Source organism: Alligator mississippiensis, chromosome 15, assembly GCF_030867095.1.
Source record: "Alligator mississippiensis isolate rAllMis1 chromosome 15, rAllMis1, whole genome shotgun sequence".
Lineage (NCBI taxonomy): Eukaryota > Metazoa > Chordata > Crocodylia > Alligatoridae > Alligator > Alligator mississippiensis.
In genome coordinates, this window is record NC_081838.1 from 6,115,052 (window position 1) to 6,130,248 (window position 15,197).

The 15,197-nt window shown below is 45.9% G+C and overlaps 1 protein-coding gene across 2 annotated transcripts in view; it reads left to right on the plus strand.

Moving 5' to 3' along the window:
- DIP2B (disco interacting protein 2 homolog B) overlaps positions 1–15,197 on the plus strand; it is a 97,659-nt gene that overhangs the window by 54,069 nt on the left and 28,393 nt on the right. Inside the window, exons 5-11 of one of the 2 annotated variants that reach the window (XM_059718228.1) lie at positions 5,377–5,589; positions 7,879–8,028; positions 10,188–10,307; positions 11,031–11,228; positions 12,154–12,245; positions 12,918–13,028; positions 14,455–14,578. In XM_059718228.1, the coding sequence (XP_059574211.1) occupies positions 5,377–5,589; positions 7,879–8,028; positions 10,188–10,307; positions 11,031–11,228; positions 12,154–12,245; positions 12,918–13,028; positions 14,455–14,578 (1,008 nt within the window). The remainder of the gene's footprint in view (positions 1–5,376; positions 5,590–7,878; positions 8,029–10,187; positions 10,308–11,030; positions 11,229–12,153; positions 12,246–12,917; positions 13,029–14,454; positions 14,579–15,197) is intronic. The other variant, XM_059718229.1, reaches the window with a different exon arrangement.

Below are 15,197 nucleotides of genomic sequence, written 5' to 3' on the forward strand. Positions count from 1 at the left end.
CTCTGGGTGATGGTTTTACACAGCGCTACGCAGTTTGCTCACTTGGTTGCTAACACTAAACAATTAACTTTTGTTAAAACTAAAAAAACCCAACCTCTTGAGCCTGCAGTTTATTCGTGTAGGAGCTGTCTTGGGGTTATCTTTAACTAGTGAGTTACAGCTGCGTACTCATCACGATCCAGAAACTAGACCAGGAAACAAGAAAAAATCACTGCACCAACTGGCAGACGCTCAGGTGTCCCACTCCTACGCACACGCAGGGCCTGGTGAAGCGAGGCAGATGACAAGCCTCTCTGTTAGACTTCGGGTCTGATCACGGCGTTTACCACTGGCAGGTAACCGCTGCGCCTGCCACTCTGCAGCGTCAGCCTGATGAACATCTCCTGTGTGATATGTGAGACGCTTTGTGTAAAAGGCATCAATGGGCCTTGTGAAAAAATCTGCAACTCAAAAGCAATCTTACGCTTGCTGGTTTGTAATTAGCATCACTTCAGCTCCCTCACCCGTCCGCTGTCCTGCTCACAAGCATCGCGACCCTGCATTAGGAGTGTATGTAGCCTTGTCCACGGGGGTACCGTTTTATACGTGCTCCCTTTCTTGCCTTCCTCCTTAATGTTGTCTGGCTTGTTCTTTCTGTGATATCTAATCTGAAGGCGCTTGTCCATTATTAGTCCCCGAGTGGGTAATGCCCTTCATTAAACCTTACTCCCCTCACAGTTATGCCTTTAAAGTTCAGTGTCGTTAAACATCTCCTCTCCCCAACCTCAATCCCCCGTTGACAGCTGGGAGCAGTTAATGAACCTCATGTTGTCTCTGTGCATTTGTCAAAAAAAAAAAAGCAGCATCTTGTGGGGTGGGGAATTTAAAGCATTTAGCTTGGTCGAAGGCTCCTGAGTTCTTTGTCAGTATTTGTGACCTAATTGTGTAGATACTCAAATTCTTTCAGATAGCTTGAATTGCTGCCATCTCATTTTTCTTTATGGCTTGAAATCATTCACCAATGTCATGAGGTTATTACCTCAGCTTCTCCTTTGTAAGGGTTCTTTGTGCATGGATATTAGTCATTCATGTGGATCAACACGTTAACAAACACAGCAGTATGCACAACCAGGATTAAAATCCTGCCAGCTTTCCTTTCTGCGCTGCGTCCTGTTGCACCTGTGCGCACGCAGCTTGCTCTGCACTGTTCCAGAAGCTTGCATGGACTCACGCAGTGGGTTGAAGTGGTGATAACCCATCTAAATAGTAAAGCACCAGCAAACTCCATCTAGTCTGGAATTATGTCATGCTAGCTGGCAGGGCTGTCTGCACTTAGGGCCAGGGTTCAGGGCCTGGCTCACAGCCTTGAAGAAAGGGAGATTTGCAGCTGCATAGTCAGTGACCGGTGGCTGATTTGCACTTCGTAGGCTCTGGGGTCTAGCTCTTCTGAAGGATGTGACAGTTCAGGCCAGTGGGGAGAGGTGAAAGGGAAGAGCAGGTCTGAACCCCATGTCGTGTACCATTTTGCCATGCCCAAGTCATAATGAGGGAAGCATTCTGTTCGTTCAGCAGAGGCGATGTCTTTCTGGTGGCCTGAATGAATTGGAAAGGGACCTGGCCCAGTTCCTTGGGAATGGGCGTCTGGAAAATCAGAAAAAAAAACTATGGTGAAAACCTTAAGTTGAGGACCAAATTCCCTGTGAAGATCAGTGCTGCTCTGGGCCGTTTGTGCACAGAGTTTGCTCACTGCTTGTGCTGAACCTTGTTGTGAACAGCTCAAAGATTAGTCTCTAGGGCCATAATTCCGTCACCTTCCAGGGACACAAAGTTCAAAGCCGTTTCCTTTCAGTCTTCTTTACCAGTCCAGATATTTGGGTTACAGTTTTTCTTCCCAGGCAGCAGATGGAGAGAGCAGGTTTTAATCATATCTGAGGATTCAGACTGATATGTTCTTATCAAGCCACAGACTGTAATGAGTCAGAACACTGCAGTTCATGACATGAAGTCCATGCTAATAGCTTGGCAGAGGAAGGGAGCGAGCGGTTTGGAGAAAGGGTCTCAAAACTAGGATGGAAAATTTCTCCATGTAACTTCCTTTAACAAAGCATCGGCAGTGACTCGGGTTCCTTACACCTCTTCCACGTTGTCCTAGGGATGCTGATTGTGTGTGTGTGGCAGTGGAGTAGCTGATGCCAAGAAAACAGAAAGTTGCTACATGCTCCTTTTGAAACTCAATGAAGAAGTTAATAAAACCAGTGTGTTCCCCGGCTTTGTGGAAATCATAGCATTCAGCACTAAACCACCTGCTTAAAATTTCAGGCAAATCTTTCCCATGGACTCTCTTGGCACAGAGCCGAGTCTGAATTTTAAATTATTTAGATGTTGTGTTTTAGCAGAATGCATTATATAATCTTTTAAAAGATGCACATAAGCTAAACTTTGCCAGAGCTGCAGTCAGCCTTCAAGATGACTTTTAAAACCAAAAAGGTTTTGAGCTACATTTTCATATCCGTTGCTATTCTCGCTTGGTGAAAAGTAAGCAAATATGTTATGTATACTGTAGACATTCTGTTCTGTTAAGCAGTATTTGCTTTAGATGCTGTTTAAAAGATATTATTAAATCACAAGGGTGGAAGGTGCCTGTCAGGCTGTAGGCCAGGTGGCAAATACCAAATGCAGCGAGGTTCATACGAAGCATTTCCGGTTCCAAATGCTGCCTGCTCGACAGTCGTACTCGGAGGCTTCTGTGAGTGTGGCAGGTTTGGGATTTTTGTACCACTCAGATGTTTGCAAATGGGGTTTTCTCTGGTTCTGCATCAGTTGGCTACTCTCCTGCAGTTGTAGATCAACTCCCCCACCAAAAAACTTCCTCCACCGTCCCTTCTCTCCCTGTCATCAGTGACAAATAGGTTACAATATGTTTACTTGCCCCATAACACACTTTATGAAAACACCATGTGTATAGATCATTCTTCTAGGTCTGGAAAATCCTTTCAGCTGGCAAAACGGTACTGAAACGCTAATCAGTTTAGACCACATGCTGAAAAATGCATATGCTATGCATGAACATATTAATCTTCCTAGCACCTCAAGTGCCCCCGTGTTTGCTGAAATACCTGCTCAGCTGTGTCTAGTAGTATCACGAGGAAAGGACACCAGTTTCCTCAATGATAGCAGGCTTTCTGAGAAGCTATTTTAATTCATTAAAAATTCTTTTTAAAGGACTAGCAAAATAGGGAATTGAATCGAAACAATATACCTACTTGCAAAATTGATCCAATAAAAAGACTTAATGAAACCAGTGGGCTACAAACCCAGCAACCTAAAGCCAGTTTTGCTGCCCTTCTCAGCTCATATTATTTTAATTTCAGATGTCTGTGCATTAGGTTACAACAAAAATAAAACCACTTGATGGGGTCAATTTACTATTGTAGGTCAAGGCTGAGCCTGGGAACTACATGTGTATAGTCTGACAGATGATTCCTTCCACAGGTGCAGAAGTCTTTCCTCATTTAATGAATTCCACTTTGAGTTTATTTCACTGGAAATGTATTTTCGTTGAGAGGTTGATTTACAGTTCTGTGTTTACTGTGAATAGCAAGATTAATTTTCAGCATGGCAGGGAGGGGTGCAGCTGCTCGTCTGAATCACCAGTGCACTGAACCATGCTTCTGTGCTCTCTGTTTTGTGGTGTCTTCGGGTCTCATTCTCTAACTGGATTTGTTTTCATCATTTTTCAGCATGATGAATGTTGTTTTAGGTGCTGTCGCCTGTGCCAGCCCTCTCTGCATGGGTTCACGTTCTTTATTTGGGGCCTGATCCAGAGCCCAGTAGGAAGCAGTGAGAGCCCTTCCGTTTGTGTCCTTGAGTTTTGGGGCAAGGACTTGATAACACCTACAATTCTACCTTGAGAACTCGCCTTGTCCTGGACCTGTACTTCCGTTTGGGTTTGACCTGCTTTCCCAACTTCGAATTTGTTTAAAAAAAAAAAGAAAAGAAAAGCAAGGTAGCATAATAGAAATGGTGTAGTTGCCTGGCTGCTCCTGTTGTGGGGGCAGCGAAGTGGCACTGCCCTCTGGGATCTGCACTGGTTACCAGTAAGCAATATCTCTGACCTTATTTGTGTAGCGCACAGGCCCTGGCCTTTGAGTTGCCTAGGAAGCCTGTTTCAACAGCCACTGCAAGGCACCAACCTCTGGTCTTGAGTTTCCATCTGAATTGGATCTTATTGACCAAGAAGTTATTTTGTGGAACCGACCCCCCCCCGCCTTCCCCTTTGCATGACTCCACTCATTGCATCTCTGTGCACGTTCTTTCTGTTGGGCCATTTCACCTCTGGCTAATTTTGGCCTCCCTGTTGATCACTCTTCCTGTTGGTTGAGTGGCTGCTCAGCTTGGCTGCATGGGTCCCAGCTTTATTTTAGTTGTACGGGACTGGCACATCGTGTGTCGTGGGTGCTGCACAAATTAATGCTGGCATTAGAACTGGCTGTCGGTTTGCAGTGTGCGCCTCAGACTCCAGAGGGGCACTGGATCCTGCTATGCCAAGTGGGTAGGTGTGATTTAACAGTTTGATTTATGACTTAAAAGAGCCTCCTAAGGCTTAGGATTATGGGCAGCCAGTCGCTTACCCGAACACGGAAGTATTTGAAGCCAAAGCTTAATGTAAGTTTATATATAGCACCATGCACCTTTATGTTACTGTATAAGTAGTAAATAATGCAAGATCCCTTATGATGTCTGAATTGTTTGTCCACAGACTTCAAATAGAGGAAATGCCTGTCCCCTTGCAAGTGTGGGATGTAGTCTCCTGTTCTATGATTTTTTTCCCCTCCTAGGATCAGTTGAAATGGACCCATGTGCATCAGCAAAACCGTGTGCACATGAACAGCCTTAGGTGCTGAGGAACGTAAAGGTGCTACTCCCTGCTGGATTCCTGTAACACAGTGATGGCAGTATAGATCTTTTCCAGGTCTCCAAGCGAACTTGTGCCTTCCAAAGACTGATTCTGACACCACCTTTTCCATTTCAGAATAACTGATGCTCAGTGGCACAGCAGCTGGTTCCACAGAGCGTTTGAATGCAGCGGCAATGAGGGATGAAGCTTTGAACTGCTGGGCCTGCCTTTTCAGGGATAACTGTCTAACTGATGTCTGAATGTTTTTGTAAGCATTTCTTTTTGAACAGGAGCACATTGATTCACGCTGAGGATGTGCGCTTGCTTTAACCAATTTTACCTTTGTTTTGGCTATGTAACCTTGTCGACAGTCTGTAAAGCAAGTCCTCTGTGTTAGGAGATGTGGAGCCTTTGTCAATGATATTTCAATTGCAAAGAGAGCATGTTGAGTGCATTGTGCTTCCCTAAGAGGCTAGATTTTCTTTTCTGATTCCACACAGACACATCTTCTGCATCCGAGGACGAGGGGTCACTAAGGCGCCAGGCTGCTCTTTCTGCTGCATTGCATCAGAGCTTACAGAATGCTGAGTCTTGGATCAACCGATCTATTCAGGGGTCATCCACATCTTCATCTGCATCTTCTACACTGTCCCATGGAGAAGGAAAAGGGACCAGTGGGTCACTAGCTGATGTATTTGCCAATACTCGAATAGGTAGGAGCTGGGTATGAACAGCAAAACTAAAAGCACTTTGAGCACAGCCTCTGTATTCATAAAGGTAGCGTTCCCAGTTGTCCAGGGGGAATTTGGAGTAAGGTATCATTCAGCCTTGGCAGAACTCACTGGCCTTCAGTGGAGTTGCACCAGCACTAAGCTTGGCCCAGGAGGTTAGAGAAGTGGAAATGTTGCTGGTGAAGGGGAGCAGGAGTGCGCTGCTAGAGAAGGGGTCCCACAGATGCAGTGACAGTACAGACTTGTTTGGCAGGCAGAGCTTGCTTTCTGCGTTTTGGTGTTGCTTATGTCTACAGCTACCTGACCCTACTATTTGCACAAATCATGCTGCCAACTGCAAAGGGTGATTTTGGCCTTCATGTTCTGCAATGTCATGTCGATTCTTTTCTTTAAATAGTTGGGGAATATTTTGCCTTTGAAGAAATCTACCTGCACTACAGGTGCTTATAATCTAGCATTTTAATATTTATTGAGTAAAAAAGAGGAGACTAAACATGTGCCCTGACAGTCACCAGAGACTTGCCACAGCACAGATTAAAGATCCGACACAGATTTTTTTTCCTGCTTTAGCTGTCCATGTTCCCGAGATGGAGGGGAGGGGGAAACTACAGATCTGGATACCCCAGGCTCAGTTTTTTGATGCTCTGAGGTGTTCCCTGCTGCTGATGCTTCTGTTTGAAATTGCAGGGTGTGTTTTGCTCCTTTGTATGTCTTTCCTTTTTATATATGCTCTTCAGGATATTACTGCATCCCAGGGGCATATCTGTGTCTGTGTGCTCTGTGCTTTGGCTTAATTGGTTTGGGACAAGCAATGCATAGAAGTGTTGATGTCTTTAATTGCTTCACTTTCCTTTCCTTCTTTGATGTTTTATATTGCTGGTGTTTTTGTTTGGCTCTGTACTGGGATGCAAGTCATTTCTGAAATGGAAAACCTGGGAAATTGTCCATAAAACATAGTCAGTATAATTAATACCTTACTAAAGCACAGAGGCACGTGTTAAACTAGGGAATACAGAAAAGAAATGCCACTGCAAAATCAGCTTCTGATGATGAATTAGGGTTACCTGCTCTTCAAGTCCTGAACATTTAGCGTCTAACAGAACTTTTTTAGTACTTTCCAAATGATGTTCAACAACATTCAAAGGTAAATTAGTTTTAAATAATGTTTTTATAATAACTGTCTGCAACATGGGAACAAACAAGAAGATCATCTTGTGGAATCGTCTAAAACCGAATGCATCCGAATTCTGGCCTGTGCCGTTTTGTTGGTGAGCTCTTTGAAGAACAGTAAAAATGCATCTGCTTGCTCAGGGGCGAACAAAACCGAGGTCTTTGTTTCCACTGAACTGAGGAGCCCTGTCCAAGATGAGCTTTTCCTATCATCATACTTCCCCAGGTGTATAGGAGGGGAGTTCCTGTCCTGCTGTCCTTGGGAATCCAAGTAAACGTACTTGGATTCTGTGTATTTTACCAAGTAAAAATACACAGAAGCTACCTAGAAACAAAAAATCCTTACCTAAAGGAAGGAAGATCAGAAGTAACACTTTTGCTGTGCAAGTGCCTTGCACTTTGAAGCACTGCAAGTGGACCTCTACTTTACATCTCTTTTGAAAGCCAGGACCTCTTGTCAGCACCGTGTGCCCTGTCTTTGAAGCTGCTAAAGAGACCAGTAGAACATCCAGTTGATGCCTAAGTGCTTAGCTGTTGAGATTGAATGATATTTCAGCCCAACACTTTTCTTTTCTTAACCTACTTCAGAGGGTTACATTTACAATTAAATGTTTTCCCTCCTGCTTAGTTTAGAAAGAGGTCACTGAGGAGGAAGTTACTCATGGTGAGGTGTTATTACACCTCTGATTCTAGCAGATTATGCTGCACAGGCGGTATAGTTCTATCTTCTAGGAATGTGACGGTCTCAAACACATTTTGATCCCACGTAACTCTTTTACAGTACCTAGTCTCTAAAGATGTAGCTTGGTTTGGAAGTAGAATAGAAGACTGGGTGCTGGGGTCTGGCAGCTTTGCATTGTGACTTGGAGAAAGTGAGTTCATCTCTGTGCTTGTTTTTCCTTCACCAAAATGGATAAGGCACACTGCCATGGGGTGCTTAATTAATGCTTAGGGAGCTCCTTGAGATGCGCTACTAAAAGTAATGATACAAGTGCAGAGCATTATTCTGTTATCAAGAGCAGTCCTGGTAATTGACACTATTTGCTACTTAGAATAAAGGATATTAGTTAACTTAAATCTCGATTTTTCTTCCCCTTCTAGAGAATTTCTCCGTTCCCCCTGATGTCACTGCAACTACCTCCACATCCTCTTCCTCAGCACGCCCAGCAACTATTGACCTTCCTCCTTCAGGAATTGTCAAAGGCATGCACAAAGGGTCTAACCGGTCTAGTCTCATGGACACTGCTGATGGTATGGAACGCTTCTGAGCGCCACAAATTAGACCAGAGCATGAGGAAGGAGCTGAACTTTGTGCCATAGTGATGTGATTAGAAAATGCTAGTCTTGAGCTGATGTAGGACATCTACATCAGTTCTGACTTCACGTGTATCCCACTAACTTTAAGTGCCTTTAACGTCAGCATTACTACACTTTTGTGTACACTACAGAAACCTGCTGTGCCTCCTCCCTACTCGGAAAGAAATTTGTGGGGCAAGGAATTAGGTTCTCTGTCATGCTCCAGGGTTAATGCACCTAGGTTCCGCAATTCCAGTGACCCAGGTCTTTTTTGATCCACCTCCTTTTGTTGCAAGTAACTTACTCAGCTTCTAGACTCGGAGAACCCTGAGCAAGATCAAAACTCCTTTAGTGACTAGCTGCCTCCTGCCCTTGGGGAAAGTAAGTCATCTGTTCAGTGCTTTCCCCAAAGTGCCTGGAACTAAGTTAGATTTGCCATTTAGGGAGACTGGATGACTCAGAGCCATTACCTCTAGACTGTGTTTTCTCATCCTGCCCTGTGACTGAGACTGGTCTCTGAAGTGAATCAGTTTGTGGGAGAGTTCCTCAATTCAGCGTGTGATGCACAAGTGGATTGAAATAACCACCACAAACAGGGTGTCCTTCTGGCACTCCGCAGCATGAGCAAGGATTGAAGGAGCCCTTGTTTTTCCCTCCCCACAAATCACTGCTGAGGCAGGCAGAGCCAGGTGGCCTGTGTGGGGTGCTCGTGCTGCTGCCAGATGGATTTTCTACACTGAATGCACACTCGGGGCTGACAATAAGTGAATTACCTGGCACTTTCCAACACTAAATCCATTGGCATTTTATTGGTGAATGCCAAGCATCACAGACAGAGGTGAAGCTTATAGGCAGTGCATACAGCAAGTGGAAACTGTCTGTGCAGAATTCCCTGTGGGGGACTGAACACCTTAAGAAAGCTGGGTTAGTCTCTTTGGCAGGGATTTTCAAGGCAGCCTTTATTTTACTGCAGCATGTAATTGTACACTGACGGTGCATCTAGTCCAGGGGTGGGCAAAATACGGCCCGGGGGCCAGATCTGGCCCGCCGGGCCATTGTATCCAGCCTGCAGGGCCCCTAAAAAATGTAGACAAATTAATATTTATTTGCTCCTGGCTGCCTGTCAGAGATGACATGAGCCAGGGGCAGTAGGACCCAGCAGCAAGACCTGCCCAGCCCTGCTCCCTCCAACCAGAAGCCCCTGCCTAGCAGAGGCTTCTGACCTGGGACCATGGGGCTGCTCCTGCTTCCCTGCACCAGAGAGGGAAATGTGGCCCTCAACAGCTTGCCAAAACTCAGGAAGTGGCTTTCTGCCCGAAATAACTGCCCACCCTGATCTAGTCAATGAGGTAGCTTTTAGAAGCTCTGCTGTCCTTCCTCTTTGTTCAGCTCACCATCTTCTGGTAAAAGTTCATACTTTTTATGGGAGGTTGTTGCTTTTAAAATGCCGTTGTTTTGGAATCCCCAGAGGGAAAGGGAGAGGGATGAAAACACACTGTTTTGCTACCAAGGAGTTGACAGCGCTGGTTGCGAGTTACTTGGCATAAGATTTTGGGGCAGAATCATAGAAAAGTAGGGCTGGCAAGGCCCTCTGGAGGCATTTATTCCAAACCCCTGCTCAAGGCAGAACCATCCCCATCTAAATCATCCTAGTGTTTGTCTAACTAGTTTCAAGGGTGGTATTCCACAGCCTCTCTAGATAGTCTTGTTCAGTGCTTACCCAATGGATAAGGGTGGTAGCTGTGCTTGCAGTGACAGCACCCTCTGCTGGCCCCGTTGCGCGCTTACAGTTGGTTTGTATTGCAGACTGATGTCGGGTTGCACGACATGTTCCACAACACATGTAATAGATTAAAGACCAATGGGAATGAGGCTTTGGAATGGGAGGAAAAGATCAAAATGGCTCTTGGTTCCTAGCAGCTTCTGCCCCCTTGGTAAACGCAGAAGTCTAATCACTGCAGTTTGCGCTGGTCTCTCTCATTAAGACTGGGCCGGTTCTGGTGTGCCCAGTAATCCTGTAGAAGGGGGTAATTCCTTGGGATGAGAATCGAGATAAAAAGCACAGTAGGAATGGTAAATCCTTTGATTAGCTGAACTCTTTCCCCTTCCCCCAGGGGTCCCTGTAAGCAGCAGAGTCTCCACAAAAATTCAGCAGCTACTCAACACTCTGAAGCGACCAAAAAGGCCACCCCTGAAGGAATTTTTTGTGGATGATTTTGAAGAAATCGTGGAAGGTAATGAGCAGCAGCGTTTTCCCAACTGTTTGTTGCAGGCCTAAGCCCGTGATGAAGTTAATTAGGCCATTGTACAGAGTTGACTTAGATTGATTTCCTCTTCACAGCTGATGTTTGCAGGCATGGATCATCTGTGGCCAAGTTCCAGTAGCAGCAAAGCAGTTTTCAAAGCAGTCCATTGTCCTGCAGATGGATGATACAATGCTACCAGCCTCGTAGTCCGGCCCCAGTCACTAGCCCTGTATTTTTGCCAATAGCTTAGACTTCTTAACAGACACCTTAGATGTGTTTTGTAAACCTAGTGTCTAAAGTTACCTGAAACCCCTGATCACTTCCCAAAGCCAAGGGAGGTTATCTCATGCCAGTAATTCCATAGAAGCTGGTGGCTTCTTGGTTCAACATTGTGGAATTCAAATTCCACGTAAATTTTGGGTTTTTGTTTTTTTTTTTTTGTTTTTTTTTACTGCATTCGTCACCATGACATGAACACCTGCAGGAGTGCACCAAGTGACTTGACTAATGTCTGTCCTGTGGTTTGTTCCCCCCGTCCTGTCCCCAGGGGGAATGTTATACATGCAGTGCTTTGTTTGTTCGGGTGGTTTTTTTAAAGGCTGCTGTGGGTTTGTGTAGAAAAGCATTCGCTTTTGGTTTGCTTTTCCAGCTCCCCTGCCTGTGGCTGTGTGAGCTGGGATTCATTGGGAATGTTCTTTGCTTCCCTTGCAGTCCCGCAGCCTGACCCAAACCAGCCCAAGCCAGAGGGACGGCAGATGACCCCTGTAAAGGGAGAGCCTCTGGGAGTCGTATGTAATTGGCCTCCTGCCTTAGAAGCAGCGCTGCAGCGCTGGGGATCCACACAGGCCAAGTGCCCTTGTCTGACTGCACTGGATGTTACAGGAAAACCAGTCTATACCCTAACGTATGGTGAGTCTTTCTGCTGCTGTGGGATAGGATAAAAAGCATAGGGTTGTTGCAGTCAAGCCAGAAAAGTGCCATTTCTGGGCTTTGAGAGTTTTTAGACAAAGCTGTGCAAATCCAGCATGGAAAATGTTCTGCAGACTCCTCGTATGACTAACTGCAGTGATCATCCATCTCCTCCTCATTCTGACTCTGTAGGATGGCAGTGTGACAGCACTTTATAAAATGTAGCATGTGATATGACCCCTGACATAAACAGATTGGGGAAGGGGTCTGTGAACAAAGCAGATTTGAAAGAAGTGAACATGATGCATAAGCTGGGTGACTGCTCTAAAGGCATCGGGGAGCACAAACGGGGGTGTCTGCGGGAAGGTGGAGCGGAAGTGTGGGGAATCGCTGGGAACACAGGCACGTGCTGGGCAACGCCACGGCTGCCTCCGGAGACGCTTGTAAATACAACTCCAGCTCTGCTGCTTGTTTGTTTCTGGAGAAGACAGTTTGGGAATCGGGAAAAAACAGGAGGCAATATTGCTTTTTCAAAACTCTTGGATTTTTAACCAGCTCTCTTTGGGAACAACGGCATTGCTGGGAGATAATAAAATGACTCCTCTTGGCCTTAAAAGAAAGTCTTTATCTTGTCTGGTCTAAAGCTGCATGAGGATGAAATCCTCGACACACGAAGGACTTCAGCAGCTGAGTTTGTCCTTGCACATTCTTACTGTTAGATGAACTCCCGGAGAGGACTGGAGTCAGACCTCTGGGTTCTGTTAGTCTTACTGCCACTGTGAGCAAGTCACTTAGTCTTTGTACCTCTGCTTCCTCTCTGTAAAGTGACACTTATGATCCTTGCCTGATAAGCCACCTGGGAGCTGAGTATTACTGTCCAGATGATAGATGTGGAGTCAGCAAACTTCTTCTCTTTGTGTTCCAGGCAAATTGTGGAGCAGAAGCCTTAAGCTGGCCTACACGCTGCTTAATAAGCTGGGGACCAAAAATGAACCTGTGCTAAAGCCTGGAGACAGGGTAACGAGCTTCAAGACTACCTACTTCTTTCTCTGAAGTGGGAAGAGGGATTTGTGTACTATCATACCCATAGACATTCAGATCTTCCTCCTTTAATGTGTGTGACTCATCCCAGAGATCAGTCTCATTTAACAGGAGATTTCCAGGCTCTATGAAGACTAAAGCTGCAAAGACCCCAGGGTGGCATGCTGTCATGTTTGCTTCTCTGTAGGAGAACACGTGGGCTCCAATTTTTAGAAAGGCCAAAGGGAGTTAATCACAGATTTCTGCTTGTAATTCCTAGAGGTGCCCTTGAACATCTCCCTTACATGTACCTCTCCCTATAGAAACTGGGGTTGCTAACCATGTTGGAGATCTCAATGCAGGAATTTCCATCTCTCGCTGAATGTATACTTATGGAGAAAAGCACTACGTGGGTGTAGGGAATGCACATGCACGCTCTTCTGCAGTTTGCGGAAAACCCTGTAAAGGATCCTGTTTACCATGTTAATGGGCAGAAAGATTCAGCAGTTTTTGGTAGCAATTTCACTTTATGGGGAGCAGTGGAGAATGAGAGTGGCCATCAAATTGACCTTAGTCTTGTTGTTGTTGAAGTCACGAGTTGAATCATGGGAACATAATCCAAACTTCTGTGCTGTTCTGCATCCTCTAAACCAATGTTTCTGTGTGTAGGTAGCCCTTGTTTATCCCAACAATGACCCGGTCATGTTCATGGTGGCGTTTTATGGCTGTCTGCTAGCAGAAGTGATCCCAGTGCCTATAGAGGTACCTCTTACCAGAAAGGTAACGTTGATGGGGACTTGGAGAAGGGATAGGCTGATGTGGGATGATAATCAAGTCAGACCATCAGCCTCTGATGTCAGCAGGGTTTGGCAGCACTCAGCTGATGTCTTAGGAGTTCTTGCCGATACACTATGAAAGAGGCATAGGAGCCTGGCGTTGCAGAATGTAAGACTGGGAGAATGTACTGGAGACAGTGGGTTCCCCGATGCTCTGGTGAAGCCTGGTTTCTACAGCAGAGCTTGCCACCTGTCCTGTAGAGAGGCACCATTTCCAACAGTACAAAGAACCCACAGCTGCCTTTTGATGTCAGGAGGAGCTGTGGGTGCTCGGCACCCCGATGCACACCTGGCACTATGGGCCTGCTGCATGCGGCATGAGTTCTGCTTGCAAGAGGGTTTTCTCTGCCCTCACCATCACTTGCACCGTGTTGCCACATTACCGCTGTTTTTAAGAGCTGTGTGAAACCATGGGATTTCCTGAGAGAACACAGTGGCAGCAGGATAATGGCAAACGTGGCAAGGGGGGTGGTAATGAAATAATAAGCTAGGCTGGTAATGCTGTGGGATTCCCAGAGCTTTGCTTTGCTTTGCGGCCTCAACACAAGGACTGTCATGGCAACAAAAGTGTGAAATTATGGCCTCTTCCAGTTTTTGGCCAGTCGGGTCACTTGGTCAGCTTTATTCCAGTGCTTTATGTCTGTTCAACACGAATTAGTTTTGGGGGGATGGACACAACACGGGGCTTGTTTCAGTGCTTTATAGATATATTTCTTTTTTGCTTATGAGTTATGCTCAACATTTTAGGGTTTTTCTTAGTGAAAGCAGGCCATGTGTGCTCAATAGCTCCATGCTGGCATGCATCAGAGCAGCCCCTCTTGCCTGTGGAGGCACCAGCCTGTCACCTCCAGTCCTTCTGGTCTTGCTAGTGCAATATCATCTTTCCGTTCTCCCCTGGAGAATCATTAATTGAAGGGAACAGACTTGCCAGGCATCAGGCGCAATAGCCCTCCATATTTTTACAGTGGGGTCTCATTTTCTGCAGACTCTTATTTTCTCACAGAACTACATCTGCCACAGCTGCTCAGCCTACCCTAGGGAACAGCTCTGAGTAGGAGTGTCTCCCTGTCTCCCTGCATGCCTTCATTACGCAGACAGCATCATTTTCTGGAGTACGTTAACATACAACTCAGAAATTGTTGCATGCCCATCACTGCTGTCAGCCTGTGCTTGTTGCTTGAGTTTCAAACTATTGCCAGATGTGCAGGAGGGCAATCCCAATGAAACGGGATGTTTGTTTTTCCCAGCAGGTCCATAATGTTACCACCCAGGCACCAGAGCATTACCATACCTTGATTTTGGTACAGGTAAAATTGGCTTCAGGTTCTTCGATTGCTTGGAAGCTCTGACATTTGTTTCTTTTCCCTCAGGATGCTGGAGGTCAGCAGATTGGCTTCTTGTTGGGAAGCTGTGGCATTGCTTTGGCTCTCACCACAGAAGTGTGTCTGAAGGGGCTGCCAAAAACCCAGAATGGGGAAATCGTGCAGTTTAAAGGTTAGCTCCGTTGCAGTTTTATTTTTGCTGTAGCTCGACTCATGGCCGAGTTCCCTAATGCTAGCTAAGAATTATCTAAAACCATACACTGTTTGTTCTTTTTGGAGTGAGTGAGGTTTCCAGCAAGTCATCCTCTCTGTTTGGGATCAGGGCATGGCAATGGATTTTAGGATGAGTCAGCCTTGTACTGCTTTGATGGTATTTAGCAAGTCAGAAATCACAATCTGTCAGTGCTGGAGAGAAGGATGGTGTGAAATACAGCAGGGGACTGTCCTAAAGGGGGCAGGAGTCCGCATTGCTCGAAAACCCTATATATGAAGGTGGGGCAGTGGGATGAATCTTCCAGGGAGGGACTCCCCTGTGGGTCGTTGATATGTGACTTTTCGCCCGAACATGTAAGCCAGGGACAGGATCTCCGTTTGTCACATGGCATCAGTCAGCGAAAGCTGCACAGCAATCCCTTCCTGATGAGTGGTTCCTGGTTCTGTGGGAAAGTAAACTCAGGTCCAAGATACAAGTCACTTCTTCAGACTGCATTTTCAACAGACTATGCATTTGTCTGTTTAGTCCTGCTTCTGGCAAACACATCCCTCAGTGAGATGGGCAAACAGTTGTCTCC